This window comes from Andrographis paniculata, unplaced genomic scaffold (assembly GCF_009805555.1).
Source record: "Andrographis paniculata isolate CXL003 unplaced genomic scaffold, ASM980555v1 Contig43END, whole genome shotgun sequence".
NCBI lineage: Eukaryota > Viridiplantae > Streptophyta > Magnoliopsida > Lamiales > Acanthaceae > Andrographis > Andrographis paniculata.
In genome coordinates this window covers 1,614,196-1,633,639 of record NW_026137577.1, presented here as the reverse complement: position 1 = coordinate 1,633,639, position 19,444 = coordinate 1,614,196, and the positions used below count along the sequence as shown (strand labels likewise).

The 19,444-nt window shown below is 30.0% G+C and overlaps 1 protein-coding gene across 7 annotated transcripts; it reads right to left on the bottom strand.

Moving 5' to 3' along the window:
* Positions 1 to 10,571: 10,571 nt before the first annotated feature.
* LOC127251293 (uncharacterized) lies at positions 10,572 to 18,050 on the bottom strand. Of its 7 annotated transcripts, none has more exons than XM_051274936.1 (6): positions 17,814 to 17,833; positions 16,015 to 16,215; positions 14,899 to 14,986; positions 13,541 to 13,607; positions 13,330 to 13,424; positions 10,572 to 10,843 (listed from the first exon to the last, which is right to left on the bottom strand). In XM_051274936.1, exons 2-5 carry the CDS (start codon positions 16,142 to 16,144, stop codon positions 13,344 to 13,346), a joined length of 366 nt encoding a protein of 121 aa, XP_051130893.1. In that variant the 5' UTR covers positions 16,145 to 16,215; positions 17,814 to 17,833; the 3' UTR covers positions 10,572 to 10,843; positions 13,330 to 13,343. The 7 variants fall into 7 exon arrangements, with proteins under 7 accessions (XP_051130893.1, XP_051130894.1, XP_051130896.1 ...); XM_051274937.1 differs by having other exon boundaries at positions 10,572 to 10,832; XM_051274939.1 differs by having other exon boundaries at positions 10,580 to 10,843; positions 13,330 to 13,397.
* Positions 18,051 to 19,444: the final 1,394 nt, after the last annotated feature.

Genomic DNA, 19,444 nt, shown 5'->3' with positions numbered 1-19,444 from the left:
CTTTGATTTTATGTATAAAATAATTGTATATAGGGGAGTCAAAATTAAACCTGACCCGAAAAAAGCAAATCTGTTCGACCTGAAATTTTACAGATTCGGATTTGGGTATTTCAGGTTTGCAAAAAATCGGGTCGACCCAAACTCGAAATGAAAAAAATTCATGTCGTGTTCGGATCGTGTTTCGGGTTGACTTGAAATTATTTATTATTATTATTATTTATAATATTTATATTATTTTATATTTAAAATAAAAAATTAAAAATAAAAATGAAGTTTGTTAAGGGTAATTTAACTTTTTTTAAGTTTTCGGGTATGTTTCGTATTGGGTTCGTATTGAATTTGTTCGAGTTTCGAGTAATCTGAAACTAATTCAGGTCAACTTAAATCCGATCCGAAAAAAATTTGTGTCGTGTTCGGGTCGTGTTTCGGGTTGATCTAAAATTATATATTATTATTTATATTATTTTATATTTAAAAAAATAAAAAAAATAAAAATAAAAATGATTTTTTTTAAGGTTAATTTAATTTTTGTAAGTTTTCGAGTTTGTTTCGTATTGGGTTCGAATCGAATTTGTTCGAGTTTCGGGTAACCTGAAACTAATTCAGGTTAACTTAAACCCGACTTGAAAAAATTTCGTGTCGTGTTCGAATTGTGTTTCAGGTTTACCTGAAATTATTTATTACTATTATTATTTATAATATTTATATTATTTTATGTTTAAAATAATAAAAAAATAAAAATAAAAATGAATTTATTTAAGATTAATTTAATTTTTTAAGTTTTCGGTTTATTTTGTGTCGGATTTGTGGAGAGCAAATCAGATCTTTGAGTTAATACATGATGACATTTTTGGGCCAATCAATCCTGCCTTAAATAGTAATAAAAGGTATTTGAACACTTTTATTGATGATTTTTATTCGAAAAGTGTGGGTATGTTTCTTGCCTGAAAAGTTAGAAGCATTTACTACTTTTAAGCATCAAATGTTAAAGGCCTTCATACTGATCGTGGAGGGGAGTTTATGTAACAAATATGATATTAAGAAGTCCGGTAAAGAATGACCTGGTGGTGTAGACTTTATGATTCAATTCGAGTCCAATTTTTCTATAGTTCATCAAAATCCTATTTTGTTTTTCATTATCTTAGTTTTTAGGTTGTTATTTATCATTTAAAAAAAAAAAAAATCATCTTTTTAATTTTATTATTTTCTATTTTTTTAATGTGTATTTTTCTTTATTTTTTTGCAACGGAATATTAAACCATATTATTATGCTTTCCAATACTTTATCAATAACTTTTCCATCATCTTACTTTTTTATTATGTTATTTTGTAGTTTTTTTTTTACTCATTTATTTATTTATTTTATTTACTACAACATAATTTATATTATCTAATTATTTAAGTTTATATTGCAAGATAATAGATAATTCAAGTATAATAGAATTAGTCATTCAAGAAGATAGTATTCGAGAGAAGGGGAATGATCTTTGTGGAGGTGATATTTCATTAAATAACCGCGATGGAGCTAAACACATGAAAAATATAAATACCGATGAAGAAAAGGATAATAAAAAAGAAGATAATAAAAAAAAATTATAAAGAAGTTGAGTGCGAGTAAAAGAAATGTCATTTTGAAAAGAAAAAGAGAAAGAGATGTTCAAAAGCTTATGCATATTTATTGAAGTAGCTTTCGATGATGAAGTACAAAATTTCAGTGTATACATTGCAAGACTTCTATGGCTAAATCAGCATCGGGTATAATATCTCATGTTTGGAATCATTTGAAGAAGTGCTTGCAAAAGAAGTTTTATATAAAAAAAACAAAAGACTTTGCAACTTCAGCTCGTCCAATCCAAAATTAAATTAAGATTAAAATTTTGTCGGATGGTAGATATGATCATTTGAAGTAAAGAGAAATCGATGAATGAGCAACCATTTAGTGTTATGAAAAACTATGATTTTACTTATATGCTAAGTACAAACCAACTAACAAAAAAATTAGAAGCTTTTTCATGCTACCAAAAAAAAAAAAAGAAAAAAGGATATTATTAATATTTATGAAATAAAGAATAAAAAGTTGCATTTATGTTGAAAGATGTCAACAAGATTTCCTTAACTACAAGCATTTCGAAGTCAAAAGTGTAAAATATTTCTTATATGTGTGTTATCGGCCACTTTGTCGATTCACATTGGCAACTCCAAAAGTAACTTATTAGTTTTTTTGCCTCTCCCTCCTCCACATACAAGTAATGTAATAATTTTTTTAAATACATATATATTTATCATAGTTAGTAACAATAATTATATGTTTATTGACAATTTTAGGTGTTGATAATTATGATAGACTTATAAAGAGTAGGGGGTTGGTTCGGTACGGCATACCGAAATTTATACCGTATACTGTACCGAAAATTTTGGTATGGTAATTCATTATACCGTTACCGAACCGAGAAATCGGTACCGAAATTCGGTATGATTTATATTTTATACCGTACCGATTATTGGTATACCGAACTATGTGAACGTTATTGGTATATACCGATTTATACCGAAATACCAAAATTTAAACGGTATCGATTTATACCGTATTATATCGAAATATCAAAATTTAAACAGCAGATATATACCGTATTATATCAAAATACCAAAATTTAAATGGTATTGACATATACATTATTATACTGAAATACCGGAATTTAAACAATATCGATATATATCGCATTATACCAAAATACAAAAATACCAAATTAGTATGTTTTATTTACTATTTATAATTATTAATAATATATTACCATATATTATATAAAAAATAAATAATTTCGGTGTTTCGGTAAATACAGAAAATATCGAAATATAAAAAATAATTCGGTATGTTGGTGTTTTTGGTATATACCAAAAATACAGAAGAATTCGAAAGTGCATACCATTACCGTACCAAAATTTATACCGAAATTTTGGTACTTTCGGTACGATATATGCGGTATTTCGGTATATTTTTCCATCCCTAATAAATAGTAAGAAAAAATGGGGAATAGAACATAAAGTCTTCGGTATGACTGTGGACAATGCTTTCAACAATGATTTGGCAATTCGAACTTCTAAAGAAATATTTTCTAAACGTTGTAAGTTGTCGTTGAAAGGCCAGTTGTTTTATGTTCGATGCACTGAACATTTGATGAATATTTTTGTTTAAGATGGTCTTTCTAAAATTATACAGCTCATTGAAACAGAAATAATGTGTGATTTATATATCATTTTGAGTCTAGGTTGAGAAAAGTTTCTGATACCGTGCATCATTTGAAAATATTGAATAAAAAATTGATAATTGACTGTCCAATTTGTTGAAATTCTACATAAGAGATGTTAGTTGAAGATTTAGAGTTAAGGATGCATTCCCTATATTTTCACAAAGAAAGTCTTCGTAAGGATGCATAGTTAACTTTAAATGTCTCAACCAACATCTCATATATGTAGAATTCCAACAAATTGGATAATCAATTATCAATCTTTTAATTGATATTCCCAAATGATGCACGGCATCAAAAATTTTCTCAACATAGACTCCGACTGACATATAAATCGCTTACTATTTCTAACATCTTCAATGATATGTTTAATCTCAGAAAGATCATCTTGAACAATATGATAACATGAAACAACTGACATTCTAACGGCAACGTATGATTTTTGAAAAATGTTTCTTTAGTAATTCAAATAGTCAAATCATTGTTGGAAGCATTGTGAAGACTTTATGTTCTATTCTTCATTTCTTCGTGCTCTTTATAAGTCCATCGTAGATATTTAAGTAACTAAAAAATGTCAATAAACATATAATTATTGTTAGTAACTATGATATATATGTATGTATTAAAGTAAATAATAATATTACATGTACGTGGATGAAGGATAGGCAAAAACCTAAGAAATCGATTTTGGAGTTGCCAATTTGAATCAACAAAGCGACCGGTAATACACATATAAACAATCTTTTGCACTTTTGACTTCCAAATGTTTATAGTCAATGAAATCTTGTTGACATTTTTCAACATCAAATGCAACTTTTTTTTATTCTCTATTTCATAAACATTACTAACATTTTTTTTCCGTAACACGAGAAATCTTCTGAAATTGTGGTTGACTTATACTTAGCATATAAGTAAAATCATAACTCTTCACAACACTAAATGACTGCTCATTAACCAAAATCAAAATCAAAAGGGCAACGATTTTTCTTTACTTCGAATGATCATATCTACCATTTGACCAAGAATTCATTTCAAATTTGGATTAGGTGAGCTGAACTTGCAAAGTCTTTTGTTTTTTTGTTTTTTTTTTTTTTATCATTAAACTTCTTTTGCAAGCACTTTTTCAAGTGATTCCAAACATGAGATGTTATACCCGATGTTGATTTAGCCAGAAAAGTCTTCCATCATCGAAAGCTACTTCAATGAAATATGCATAAGCTTTTGAACACCTTTTTCTCTTTCTCTTTTCAAAATGATATTTTTTTCCACGCAATCATCTTTTTTTTTTTTTTTTATCATTATTTCTATCATCTTCCTTTTCATTATCCTTATTTTCATCAGTATTTATATGTTCCACGTGTTTGACTTCATCGTTGTCATTTAATGAAATATCACATCTACAAAGATCATCATCTCTTCTCGAATACTATCTTCTTGAATGACTAATTGTATAATATTTGAATTATATTCTGCGATATAAACTTAAATAATTAGATAATATAAATTATGTTGTAATAAATAGAAAAATAAACAAATAACTAAAAAAACTACAAAATAACATAATAAGATAATCAAATAAAAAAATAGAAAAATGCTAACCTAAAAACCAAGAGAATGGGAAAGCTATTGATAAACTATTGGAAAACATAATGATTTGTTTAATATTTTATTGCAAAAACAAGAAGAAAAATACATATTAAAAAACCTACAAAATAATAATAATAATAATAATAATAATAATAATAATAATAATAATAATAATAATAAATAGATAACAACCTAAAAACAAAGATAATGAAAAAAATAGGATTGTGATGAACATCCCGTTGTTGAAGAATTAAAGAGAATGTAGAAAAGTAAAATAAAAAATTATAGGACGAGATGTTTAAAAATTATATTATATATTTATTTGTGTAGAATTTAAATTGTAATATTAAATATATTGAATTAAATATATTACTTTACAATTTATATGAAATTATTTATGTGAATATATTATTTTATAAATTTATTTTTTATTCATATTAGTTATACATATTTTTAAAATAATATTATAAATAATGTTTTTTTAATTTAATTAGTCTACAATAGTAATATAAATATGAATAATACACATAATTGAAAATATATATCATTTATGATCGAACAATACAGAAATATATATTTTTTTCCTAAAAAAACAATCTAAAATAATAATGCTAAAAATATATATAATATACATAATTAAAAATATATATTATTTATTATCGAATCAAATATTTACGAATATCAAATCGAATAATAAAAAATTAATATTTGTATTTGAATAATATTTGAATCGAATCAAATATTGTATTCAAATTCAAATCATAAATTTTCGAATACGAATATCAAAATTTCGAATCGAATATTGCAGCTATAGAGAAGAACAATACATGGGAATTGACAAGTCTTTCTGTCTGAGCAAAGAAAGTCAGTGTTAAATGGATATACAAGATAAAACTCAATGAACTGGACAAGTAGAAAAGTATAAAGTGCAGTTGGTCGCAAAGGGTTATACTTAGTTTAATGAAATTGAATACATAGATGTCTTTAAATGAATTTGGAATTCAAAGGAATTTTGAATCTGAAAAAATTTAGCTACCAATCACCATTCATTTAAATACAAAAAAAAAAATAATGGCCAAAAAAAAAAAGAAAAAATATTGTTTGCAATAAAGATGAGTGTGAGTGGCCAAAAAAAAATTACCTCAAGAATTATCTACAGGATTGAATGCAAAGTTATTGATAAATTATGTGGGTTTGTTTGAGAATATGGATTTTGGATTTAAATAATAAAAATTTTAAACTAAAATAGTGGTACGATGTGATATAAATATATATTAATGTGATATTTTAAATATAAAATTAATTTTTATATAATATAGAAAATAAAAAATAGATGGTTTTTAGGAGAAAATTTAATGAATAGTAAAAAGTTCGGTAAAATTTGATAAAAAACAAAAAGAAAAATTGCGGTTGATTTTGTGTAAAATTACAATAGGTCATTGATTCTAATAATGTTGGGGGTTTGAGTATATTTACAATTTTCTTCTACCGCCACTCACCCTACTTTAGTGTAAGATGTCTAGAAGCCGACACGTCATGCGTCAGGCTTCGCCCGTTCAGAGGTCCAGATCAGCCGTCTCTTGTGTACGACAAGTCCGGATATATTATATAGTATGATAAATTTATGCAAAATACATAAGCAATCAATCCACCATACAAGGACAAAGGGGTTCGAATATATGGGATGAATTATGGCCGAGAACCTGGGTCGAACTGTCAACACGTGACATTAGGCTATCTCGCTATTTTTTTTATGACCACCACACTTTATGTCTTAAATATATACATATATATATATATATATGATAACATGAAAATCCACAGCCGTTACTCTTCGAGTACGCTTTAAGGTAAATCCCTGGCCGAACCTCGTAGCCTGCAAACTAAGTATGAAAATTAGGCATTTACAAGGACTTTTTGTTTTTTGTTGGTTGATAGTCAATTGTTTTCCGAACCATCCTCGCATATTATCGTAATCATCGACTTGATCACGTATCTTTTTTTTGCATCAACGATCATTTTATCAAAAACATCATTAAAAATAGCTCGTGTCTTACAAGCACATGCATAATCACTCATCTTGAGATCAAAATTCTTGGAATGATTAAAAAATAATGCATCCTATACAACTCGACTTCCATCTGATCCTCTCATATGCTATCGATAATATGCATAACTTCTCTCAACAAAGTTGGTTTGTTTTCCAAATATTCTTTAATTTTCTTTTTAGCTTCATTTATCGGTACAACAAGCTCTGACATTGTTGGCTTCTTATCTCCGTCAACTATCCTCAAAACCATTAGAAGTGAATGCAATGATTTTATGTAATACTCCTCGTCAGTCCAAAAGGGAGAATAAAATATTGTGTTTGTCATTAATTTCTCGGAATTTGTATTTGCCAATTTCGAAGTAGTCTAATCTTTGCTAAAAAAAAAAACTAGCTCCTCAAAGCATCCATATGCTTGTATAAGCTCTGCAAAATAAAAATAAAGTAATAAACCAGGTAGGCTCAGGGCTTACAAGATCTTTGGTATTGTCTTCTCCCAGGACACACAATTTCTCGATGTTTCCCCATATAAGATCAATGATCAATGCAATAAACTGCACAAAGAGTCCAATGTAAAGTGGCAATATGTTGCTCCAATAATTAACACGTTGTCTTGAAATTAGGACAATTATCGGTTACTACTTGAACCACGTATTCTTTGTCAATTTCTTCAATTTTTTACTAAAGTAAATCCACAAATAATGATGCAACTTGACGCATCAATCGAATCCAAAAAATGTACCTTATGGGCTATTGATGAGAAAATTAATCAAATGTCGCCATCTTTTATCTATCCACCCGTCAGCCATAAGGGAACAACCGTATTGCTTCCGAATAATAACATATTTTTCCTTTCGTGTTTGTATCTATTTCACCGCCTTATCCAAAAAAAGAACCCATAATACATGATAACTTAGAGATTTTGCCGCATTAAATGGTATGCCATTTTAACACACACAAAAAAAAATGGACAATGTGTTCATGAAATTTTTCGATCTCCTCTTTGTTTCTCGTACACGCTTCTAACGTTCTTTAAGTGTCACTACTCTCTTTGTTGTGTATTTCCTCAATAACTTCTCTCTGGCTTTTTTCTAAGCATCGAGGCAACTGACTTGCATTTTTTCCCACCTTGTTGGAAAATTTAGGACATGTTGCGAACGCTTCCTCTTGCTCAAGGATCCCAAACTGGGATAAAGAACAAATTTGTACGATATCATTGCCTTGTTTCTTGCACATTCACATCACAACCAATGTCATCATCAACGTTGTCGTCATTTAATGCAACATGACTTTGTTGTTTCCTTACCGTTTTTTTCTTTAAGAATTCTTACATTTTATTCTGGATTTTTTCAATGTTCTTCGAACATTTTTCTACATCCCCATAATTGCTTAGAAAATGTTATTTCAGTCGTTTTATTCTCGATTGTACTTGCTTGTGACAGAGCGAACATTCTACCAAATCTCTATTTCCAAAATCCGGCCAACAAGCATATTTCCATTCAAGATCATTTTATTTGACTTTGCTTTTGGGATCCTGGTTGAAAATATGTTCTTTGGCCGGATTTGGAAAATAGAGATTTTGTAGAATGCTCGCTCTACCATAAGCAAGTACGATCGGGAATAAAACGACTGAACAACACTTGCTAGGCAATTCTAGAGATGTACAAAAATGTCCGAAGACTAACGAATAAATATGGAATAAGATGCAAGAGTTCTTAAAAAAAAAAATGGTAGAAAAACAGCCCAGTCATGTTGCATTAGATGACAACGACTTTGACAATGACATTGGTTGTGATGTAAATGTGAAATGAACAAGACAATGAGTATCATACAAACATGTTTCTCATCCCAGTTTGGGGACCTTGAACAAAAGGAAACGTTTGCAATCATCCTAAATTTTCCACCAGCCATCACAAAGTGGGAAAAAAAAACAAGTCCGTTGTCTCAATGTTTAGAAAAACCCCGAAAGAAATTATTGAGGAAAAGTCCCAACAAAGAGAGTAGTGACACTCAAAGAACGTTGGAAGCGTGTACAAAGAGCAAAGAGGAGATCAAAAAATTTCATGAACACATTGCCGAATTTTCTTTTTGTGAAAATGACATACCATTTAATGCGGCAAAATCTTGAATTTTTGAGTTAATGATTGAGTCGGTGTGACAGATGAGACCTGGTGTAAAAGGTGTGTGTTTGCTTGTGGGTTTGGATTTTTGTTTGAAATTTTTAATAGTAAAAAATTGAATTTAAATAGTTGTTTGATGTGGTATAAATAAATGTTCATGTAATATTTTGAAGGTAAAATAGATTTGTAATATAATGTATAAAAAAAAATAATTGTTTGATTTGATATATTTTTCAGAGAAAAAAAATCTGAATACTAAAAATCTTTGGTAAAATCCACTAAAGAACACAACATTGTTATCATGAATTACGAGTTCATCTTTTAAAGAAGACAGTGAAAAAAGACACAAACACTGAAGGAAAAACATGTTATTGCTTGGAAGCAATACAGTTGTTCCCTTGTAACTAACGGGTGGACAGATAAAACAGGGTAACATTTGATTAATTTTCTTGTCAATAGCCTAGAAGGTACTTTTTTTTTTGAGTCGGTTGATGTATCAAATCAGGCTCAAGTTGCATCATTACTGGCCGATTTACTTCACACATAGATTAAATAGATTGGCAAAGAATACATGGTGCAGGTAGTAACCGACAATAGGGATAATTTCAAGGCAGCGTGGGAACAGCGTATATCGACTTTATATTGGACTCCTTATGCAGCTCATTGTCTTGATCTTATATTGGAAAACATCGGAAAATTGCCAGTCTTTCGAGCAAAGATTGACAATGCAAAAAGAGTTACTTGTACATTTATAAACACGTGAGACTTCTTAATACGACGAGGGATAAGACAAGTGGCAGAGATCTTGTGAGGTATGGGTCTATCCGGTTTGCTACTACATTTTTAACTTTGCGGAGCTTATATAAGCATAGAGATGCTTTGAGGAGCTTATTTTTTAGCGAATGTTGGACTACTTAAAAATTGGCAAATACAAATGCCGGGAGATTAGTAGCAACAACGGTATTGTCTTCTCTTTTTTTGATTGACATGGAGTACGGTATAAAAACATTGTATCAATTTCTAATTTTTTAGGATAGTTGATGGGGATGAGAAGCCAGCAATGTCGGAGCTTGTCGTAGCGATGAATGAAGCTAAAAGAAAAATAAAGAAGATTTGGAGAAAAATGCAACTTTGTTTACTGAAGTTAATTATCGATAGCCGATGGAAAGATCAAATGGAAGTTGATTTATATAGGTCTGCATTGTTTTTTAATCCTTCCAAGTGCTTTGGTCTCAAGGTGAGTAATAATTCAAATGTTCGCAAGGAACAAACTATGTTTAATGATGTTCTTGAGAAAATGATCACGGATGATGATTTGAAAACATAGATATGTGATCAAGTCGATAATTACGATAATATGCGAGGATGCTTCGGAAAACAGTTGGTTGTGAGGCAACAAAATACAAAAAGTTCTCGTAAGTGCTAGTTGATTGGCGGAATGCTTTTGGAGGCTTTCATATCTAGCTCCAATCATTTGCATTTCGCATAATTAATCTTTGTTGTTCATCTTCTGAATGTGAAAGCACTTGGAGCTCATTCAAATTTGTAAGTACTTACATAAATATATTAAAATTCACATGGTAATATATTATCATCTAGTTTTTTTAGATCCACATAAAAATAAATAAATAAATAAATTGATTGGAGCGTAAGAAATTGAACGATCTAGTCTTCGTTCGATACAACCGGAAAATTGCGAATAGATTGCAAAGAAGGCGCGAGGAATGAAAGAATTTTAATCATTTGTTGTTGGATGAATTTGAATGGGTTCTCCACACAAATGAGGTGGTTCATCCGGGAGCTCTTGCATAGAGTCATGAGTCAATCTTGAACCTGCAATATTCCTAAAAATGGAAATATCAACGACACATGGTTCATCAATACAACTATACTCTAGACGCCCCAAAAAAACCTCAACTTCGGTATTGATGGAGCAAGAACTAGATGATAAAAATGTATCATTAGATGATGATATTAATGATGATGATGATGATGATTTAGATAATTTTCCTAGTTGTAGTGGTGGACTTGAAATTTTTATGATTGAGACTTAAGACGATACATTTTGGTGTGTGTTTGTTTGGGGGTTTGAATTTTGAGTTGAGATTTAAATAGTAAAAATTTTGAATTTGAATAGTTGTATGATGTGATATAAATAGGTGTTGATTTGATGTTTTGAATGTAAAATTGATTTTTAGTATAATATAAAAAAATGAAAAATAGATGTTTGATTTGATGTTTTTGGGGGAGGGGAGGGGGGAAAAAAATTGGATGAACAGTGTAAATCCAATCCAATCCCCCAAACAAACATAATTTGGAGATTTTTATTGATAGTATTTTGTTTTGTTTGATGATTGGACTTATATTTTTTATGGTATTATATTTTATGTAATGATTTAAGGCATATGAAACTATGAAGATTAATAAAAAATTTATAACGTAAGAAATTGTAAGATCTATAATATATAATTTCATATATAGTGCACCGTGCTCGCCATTTTGTTGTCATGGCGGTACGGCGGTCCCCCGCGCGGCACCGCAAAAGGGCGCCATAACAACCTTGAATAAGCCTAACAAACCAATAGTCACAAGTTCAAGGTGAATTGACTCCCCAAATTGAATTGGAGGTTCACTTACCTCATCTTAACCGTATCTTCGACTAGATAGATCTATGTGATCTATACTATGTTAGTTATGTCTAAATCGATTAATCCTATCAGCATATCCATGAATTAGATGTTTCCATTGTTCCACAATATCCTATTAGCTCTCGGGCGTTAAATGTACATGTGAATTAGATGTTTCCACTATTCCACAATATCCAACTCTTTCGATGTCAAAACATAACCCGTATTTGCTCAATAAGATATGCAAAGCACATTTAGATACCGCACCTAGTGAACATTTTGAAATCCATTTATAGATCCTTTCAGTATCATTTTAATGGCATATCCAAATAATATCTCGGACTTTCATGTTAAGTTGTCCGTTAGCAAAATAATAATAATCATCAGACAAGAGTTTTTTGATAAATCGAAGAGTTTATACAGTGCACAATGCAAAAGTAACCCTCTTTAAAATCATCACTAGCATTACATCTAAAACAAACATGTTTGAACCAAATTAGTCACCGATAATGTTCTAGTAATCTCAATCTAAATTTTGCTCACAGTGCAATTTTTCACTATAAATATGGGATGCCATCGATTAGAGAATGAAAAGTATTACACTAACAAAAGGGCTTCCTTAATGCATTGTTGCTACTGAAGAATATTAAAGAACGTGATAATTAACATAATTTGCGATAGATGTAAACTGAATCAAGTCTTTGTATGTAAATAGGATTAACAGACTCGATTGGATTATAGTTGTTACTAGAAAAGTTATTTGTTGGCCTAACCCTATTTCCTTTGGAGTTAAAAAGATCTTAAGCTAATATCCAAACAAGCTACTCTAATCTGATTTGATAAGCTTGATTCAATTTGTTCTAAACAATCAACTACAGCTAAGGATTCACCATTGTATTTTAAAATAAATACATAAATTATGCATGCTTCAGCTCAATTCAGAGCTTTGGAAAAATAAACATTGTATTGCTACAATTCCCAAAATAAGAATAATAGTAATAACAACCAAACATAAAAAAAAAAATGTAGCAAATTTATGGTATTGTTTTATCGTAAAATTAATAGAATTTACGAGTTCAACAATGCAATCAAACGTCAAAATTAAATGCTACGCGTGTAAACATCATACTTTTAATTGCAAATAAAATTAGAACTAAGACTACCTAACTTTTTTAGCACAGATACAGGTTTATTTAAATTGCAGGACTCAAATTTATACATACATACATGCATACATGTATTTTTAGTGTGACAATTTTGCCTATTGCAAAAACTTCTAGCATAAAGTGGTGATAAACTTTAGCAATCCACAATTCCACATAGTTTATGATTTAATCCTACATAGTAAACAAAGCCCAAAATACTATTTTGCGGATTGCAAAAATAGTAGCAGAGTGATGATAAACTTGGCATCCACAAAAATAGGTTATTAAGCAAAACATCTACAAAAATCTGACAATATTACTAAACACTATTCTTATTGAATCATGAAAGCTGTTGTACAATTCAAACAGCATTTGGACAAGTTCATAATACATAATTATTTTTGTATTAGAGTAGTAGCTTCTCTTCTACCATGCTAGACCTTTGTATATTATTATGCAGTTTGTTAAGATGTGACAATATTCACCGAGATAAGTTATGTTCATGATCGAGGACTATGACTATATCGTGTATTTCAGAAGATAGGCATTCGAACTTACATCAATAAGAGTAATTAGTCAAAAAGCCCCTCATCATGCCAGATATCAACCAAAAAATCAACCATCTCCTGCAAATACATAGAATGCGAACTTCCCTGAGTATAGGACAGATGAATAACTAAGAATGTCATAAATAGATGAAAATAATAATAATAAAAATAAAATAAAATAATAAAATAATAAAAATTTGAAAACAACAAAAATAACTTACAGGTAAAGGAATTTTCTGAGAGAATGGATCATTTGTTGATAGCAGATCTTCGTATGTCGTGGACCAGCTGCAAGTTCAATAATTAAGCATCAAAGAATAATACATTGATTAAAAAAATGTCAAGCAATCAAATCATGCATTAGCATTAAGCCAAGTTCTTGCAGTATATGTAAACATAATGTCTCATTGTAACACCCCGGCTGGCTCAAACCGGAGTGTCACCGCCACACCACACCGGAAGGCTCGTTCATCAACCAACGAGCTCTACATTGTGGCGCTAAGGCTAAAATAATGAATACAAACAACTAAATAGGGATTTAAAATTAAAGCGCACTGGCTTATCAATTAAATGAGTAAAATTCGAGTAAAAAAAACATAAATTGGAAATAGTTCAAAAGGCATTGGTCCTTAAACATAATTATTGAATTTCAAAAGCATTTTAGAAGATAAAGTAGTTATAGTTTCCTCGATGGATCATATAAGTGGATGTATCATTTCAGTATAACAGAAGCACCGTCACTTACAAGAAGGTTGTAGGAAAATGGTCAACACAACGGTTGGGTAAGCGCAATTAATCGAAAATAAATTAATACGATATAAGTCATGATTCACATGTAAATGCCACAAAATCATTTGAAGAAAATAATTTAAATAAAATATCACATAAGGATTGCTCACGCACACAAGTGTTTTAACGCCTACCTTATATCTCTTTTTTATTCTCAAGTAATTGTGATGAAAGAAAACTCCACTAGGCCTTAATTAGGACCGGCTCGACCCGTTTTTCCAACCTTATTACTTCGTTTGACACATCACATAATTACACATAACAAATACTGGGTCACAGCCCTCAAGAAAAGCTCTACAATGTGTAACTAGGGGTTCAAAGCCCAAAGTACACGTAAGTTGATTTATTTATTAATTTGCGATAGGCGCCAAACGACCCACAACCCCCTAGTCTTCCTAATTAATTTTTTTTATTCCTTTTGGGCCCAATCTTTGGCCCAAACATCCAAATACTTCTAATACTTTTAATTTTGATCCAATTATATCATTTTTCGCACCAAAAGCCCAAACAACTAAAGCCCCAAATAATATTGTCTGACTCCGGCATCGGACCCCGGAAAGCTCCGGCGAACTTCCGGAAAAAATTTTACGGAGTATTACATTCATTATTATGATGAGTTGCAATTTTGCAAAGTAATTATTTATTGATTAGGGGAAAATGAACCTCTTGTCGCATGCCCATTGCTTTGATACAATAAAGGAAAGTTTAAAGTGTTCAAGATACTACAACTATGTTGATAATAAGCGCATTGAACATTTTTTACAGAAAATAAGGAGATTAGTTTTGATACCTAATAACTGGATCTTTAGGTGTTCTTTGCAGCTTCTGAGATGACTCCCCCATCCATTTTCTTCGGCTTTCATCCCATGAAATAGCAGCTACATATCATAGATAGGTAAGTTATCGACATAATGCAGGCCTTTTGCAGCTACATATTTTATGCCATTCATAATTCATCAGATGGAATTGAAGCCCCGAATGATTATTTAATAACTAACTAGGTCCCGTTTGGATTGACTTATAAGGGCTACTTTCGGCTTTTGAAGAACTATATATACATTTCGATAAAAATAAAATAATTGGCTGAATTGGCTTTGCTTAAAAGCCAAAGTAAAACCAGTTTCTTTCAGAAGCACAGAAGCAGGTGAATAATAAAATCCCTGAAATCCAATTATATTAGCTTCTAATTTTATTTCATAAAAGATAGATAAACAAAAGTAAAATTAATAACAACAACAATAATAATAATAATAAAGCAAGTTATAGATATATAAATCTAAATATAAAATTTCAATAAACTAATATAGATAATAATATATATTAATTTTCATATAATTAATAATAGTATTCATATATTTGAAATTTATATAAGTACTTATATAAGCTTTAAAAATAACATATATTGTAATTCATATATGTCAACTATGGTCATTTACAATAATAAAATAAATCCTTTTGCGGGCCCTTTTAAGGCTTCTTCAATGGGAAAACCAAACCAAACACTGTTTGGCTTCTTTTTTAACTTTTCTCCTTTCTATAATCAAAAAATAAAAATCCAATCAAAATGGTTCCTTAGTCTCAAGGATACAATCAGGTTATATAATAAACTTTATAGTTCATTTATACTGTTCTTATCTATGACCGATGCTTCAAAGTTCAGAAACTAAACACATTGACGATATAATGACAAAATGCTAAAATATATTTTCACAACAAAGGAAAAGTATAACATGTGTGTGTACTGTGTACAGAACACATTCATGTTTATGAGGCACACCATTTCTGTATATTTATGAGAATCAGCAAAAGAAAATGTTTACGTAACCTACCTATATTTGCCTAAGTTTGAATGCCTTGATAATTTTATAATTCACATGTCAAATAGAAGGATGTAAGCAACACCTACCGCAATTGACGAACACTGAAGTTCCCTTGCTCTTACCCTCTACAGGCTCATTCTGCATATTGGAAGATATGCAACTCGCCAAATGACCGTTTTCCTTGGAATGGGATGTTCTACTGTTAACTTCTGTCATGTCTTGACTTAAAGGTCATTCCTTCAGTTGTATCGTTTTGGCAGTTTGTACGTTATAACTGCCCTTTGAAGCTAGCATCGAAAGTATAGTCAAACAAGATCAGGCTTTGCTGGATTTAAATTTTAAATCTGTGTATGCTACGCTACACAAGATTTTCTACATGATGTGCAATCAAATGAAACATGTCAACCCTTTGCAACTCTTTCAGTGAAATGGAATTTTACATGGAGAAATTCATACTGAAACCGGGTTTTTTTTTCCTTTTTATAATCCAACTGCTAAAAACCAGGATGCATATATTTAGTTCACATAAATCTAAAAAAACCAATGAAAATGTTGGGTTCTCCAACGCAACAAGTGAAACTTATAATATCACAGGCACAAGGACTTGTCATTAATTAGGTATATTGAACCAGAAAAAAGAATTCAAGAATCAAAAGCTTCTATTATCACATTGGAGCAATTTTTCACAAACACAAGAATAGGGAGAATCAAAGTACGTATTCAAAATACAGTAGACATCACAAATGTTTAAAGAGGAGACAAGATTATCAATGCTTTCCATCTTCACTCTCAATTCTTTAATTGCTCCATACACAAATGAGCTTTCACTTAAAGCACTCACCCAGCTATTAGACGTCACAGCATTAACGTATTAAGAATTTAATACCTTATATAACAACAATTCAGAGGTTTGGTCATGCTCAATGTCACCAACTACATTTATAAGAGTGAGCTTAAATAGCATATTATTTTACATATCTTCCATGGAAACCAAACAAGTTAAGCAATCCTCATTCAATAGCAACAATAGCATTTCCTTTTCTTTTTTCTTTTATCCGAACAAGGGTTTACAATTGCTACACTGCCAGCCACATTGATCCAGGCTTTTATGCAGAAAGCTTACTATTTTACCTTTCTTTAGATTCAAAGCCCCTGAACTTTTTCATTACCATTTACATTTAAATTCAAATCTTAAATTTCCTAAAAAGAAGCCATTGGAATTTACCAAATCTCTAATTCTATCTAATATCAAATAATAACAAAACCCTAGCTGTAAAACTATTCCATATGTAACTTCTGATCACGGTAGTCAAATCGATAAAAGATCACAAGTCACAAATTTGAGAGCATAGTCAGTGTTCCATACAGTTCTACACAAATTTTCTCATGCCAAGACAACAAAACACATCTCAGTAGCCGAAACACTAGCAACCAAATACCTCAATAATTCATATTTTCCTTTGAAATTTTGTGTGTTTGGTTTGTGTTTCAAACACAAATAACACTATTTAGCACATACGATTTTCTAATAAAAATACTCTATTTCTTATCACGAAAGATCATGTTAAAATACTATTCAAACCAAAACCAAACAAACCTTCATCATTACCTCACTCAAATTTCCTTGAAAATCATAACATCCCTCAACAATAAATAACCAAATCACAATGCTTTATATTTTATACACAAAACCTTAATCTTCCACCAAAAGAACAAATTGCATCATTACAACTCTGCCCTAAGTCCAACTCAAAAAATTTCGTGTATATAAGAAATATAATGAAAACTTGTAAGCCAAAACTTTGAAACAAATACAATCAGACACAGTAATTGATAAAATGACAACAAAAACTAAGCTAAAAAGCAAATAAAAGAAAATCAGTACCTTCAGTGAGGGCCTTTGCACTGCAGAAAAACGGAAACGAAGAAGACAATAATCAACAAGGGGGAGAAAATGGCAGCAATATATAACTCGACAAAAACAAATATTATTGGTAAATAAACCATGTGGGGCTGAAGGATATACAGCGTCGTTTTCTGTGTTTGGTGGCATCTTCTTAGCGATTTCCCAAGACTCCTGATTCGCTTTCTTTTTCTGTCATCTGTCGTTCTCAACGCAGCCTACATGGAATTGGAATTTGGAAATTGGAACTTGGTATTGGATAGAGCTTCGCTTCCTATGACAATGATACCCCTGCTGTCCCTCCTTCCACTTGCATAGATGGCTTGTACCTGGAGGGTATTTTGGTCTTTTCGTGTTCTGTGAGGAAATGCAGCGCACGCTTGTACCGAAAACGTTTTATTTTATTTTATTTTGTTTTATTATTTTTTTTTGTGTGTCTTTGCATTTCAACCAGAAAAATATATATTTTAATAATAAAAATAATAACCATAAATTATTATTATAATATCCACAGCCACAATATATATGGATGGTCTTAACATTATTTTAGAGCGTGTTTGGTTGTGTTTAGTGGTTTTTTTTTTCAATTTTCTTCTCAAATTTTATTATTTAAATTTACAAAAAAAAAATATAAACTCCCTTCTCTCATTTCGAAGTCTTTTTTTGGTTTTTTGTAATATACTAAAAAATACTCCAATACTCAATTTTACATCTTTTAAATTTATAATTTTTTATTTAATTAAATTAATAAATTAGTTTAATTGACAAGATCCGAAGGATTGGAGAGAGAATCCGATCAATATCAACTATTTTAAGCTTTTTTTAGAAATAAATTGTTATATTAAAATTTTCACAATTTTTATTTGTATAGTATAATATAAGATCAACTGTATTGATAGATGTATAATTCTTAAAAATTTATATCAATCTTGGTTTGTTCACATAGAGTTTTTTAATGGAACGGTACTATTTTAAAAATAAAATATACATATATTATTACAATATATATTATTAATTCACAAAAGGTTAACAATTCAACATAAATATTATTTTCTTATATTACCAGCACAATCTCCATACTTAATATTATATATACATATATAAAAGAAACATTCATCCAATAATGCGAAATGAACAAGCCCTTAGTCATTTTATGCGATTGTTTGTCTGAAAAATAATTTTGGGCTTAAAACTTTTCGTTGGGAGAATCAGTGAGTTCATGGCTGACTTAATGCGAATTCCCGATTGTATGTAATAAGTTTAAGATAAATAACACAAAAATAATAATAATAATAATAATTAAAAAAAAAAAAAAGACAGCGCAAACTAGTTGTATTGATTTAGCATTATTCAACAAAATAAAAAAGAAGAAAAATTGCAATAGATAAGAAATAAAATGATAAAATTTGTAGACGAAGGTGTGGTTTTTTCCCTCTTGCACAACTTGCTTTCTTATTTTTTTTGCCAAATGTCTTTATTCAATTTGCATTGAATAATGACCAATTAATTTATCGATCAATCATTGAGCTCCATGAATTATCGATTGGGTTGGACCATGATTTCTTGCACTTGTGTACCTTAGCCTTTAACCAAGTTGATTGATCCAATCGATA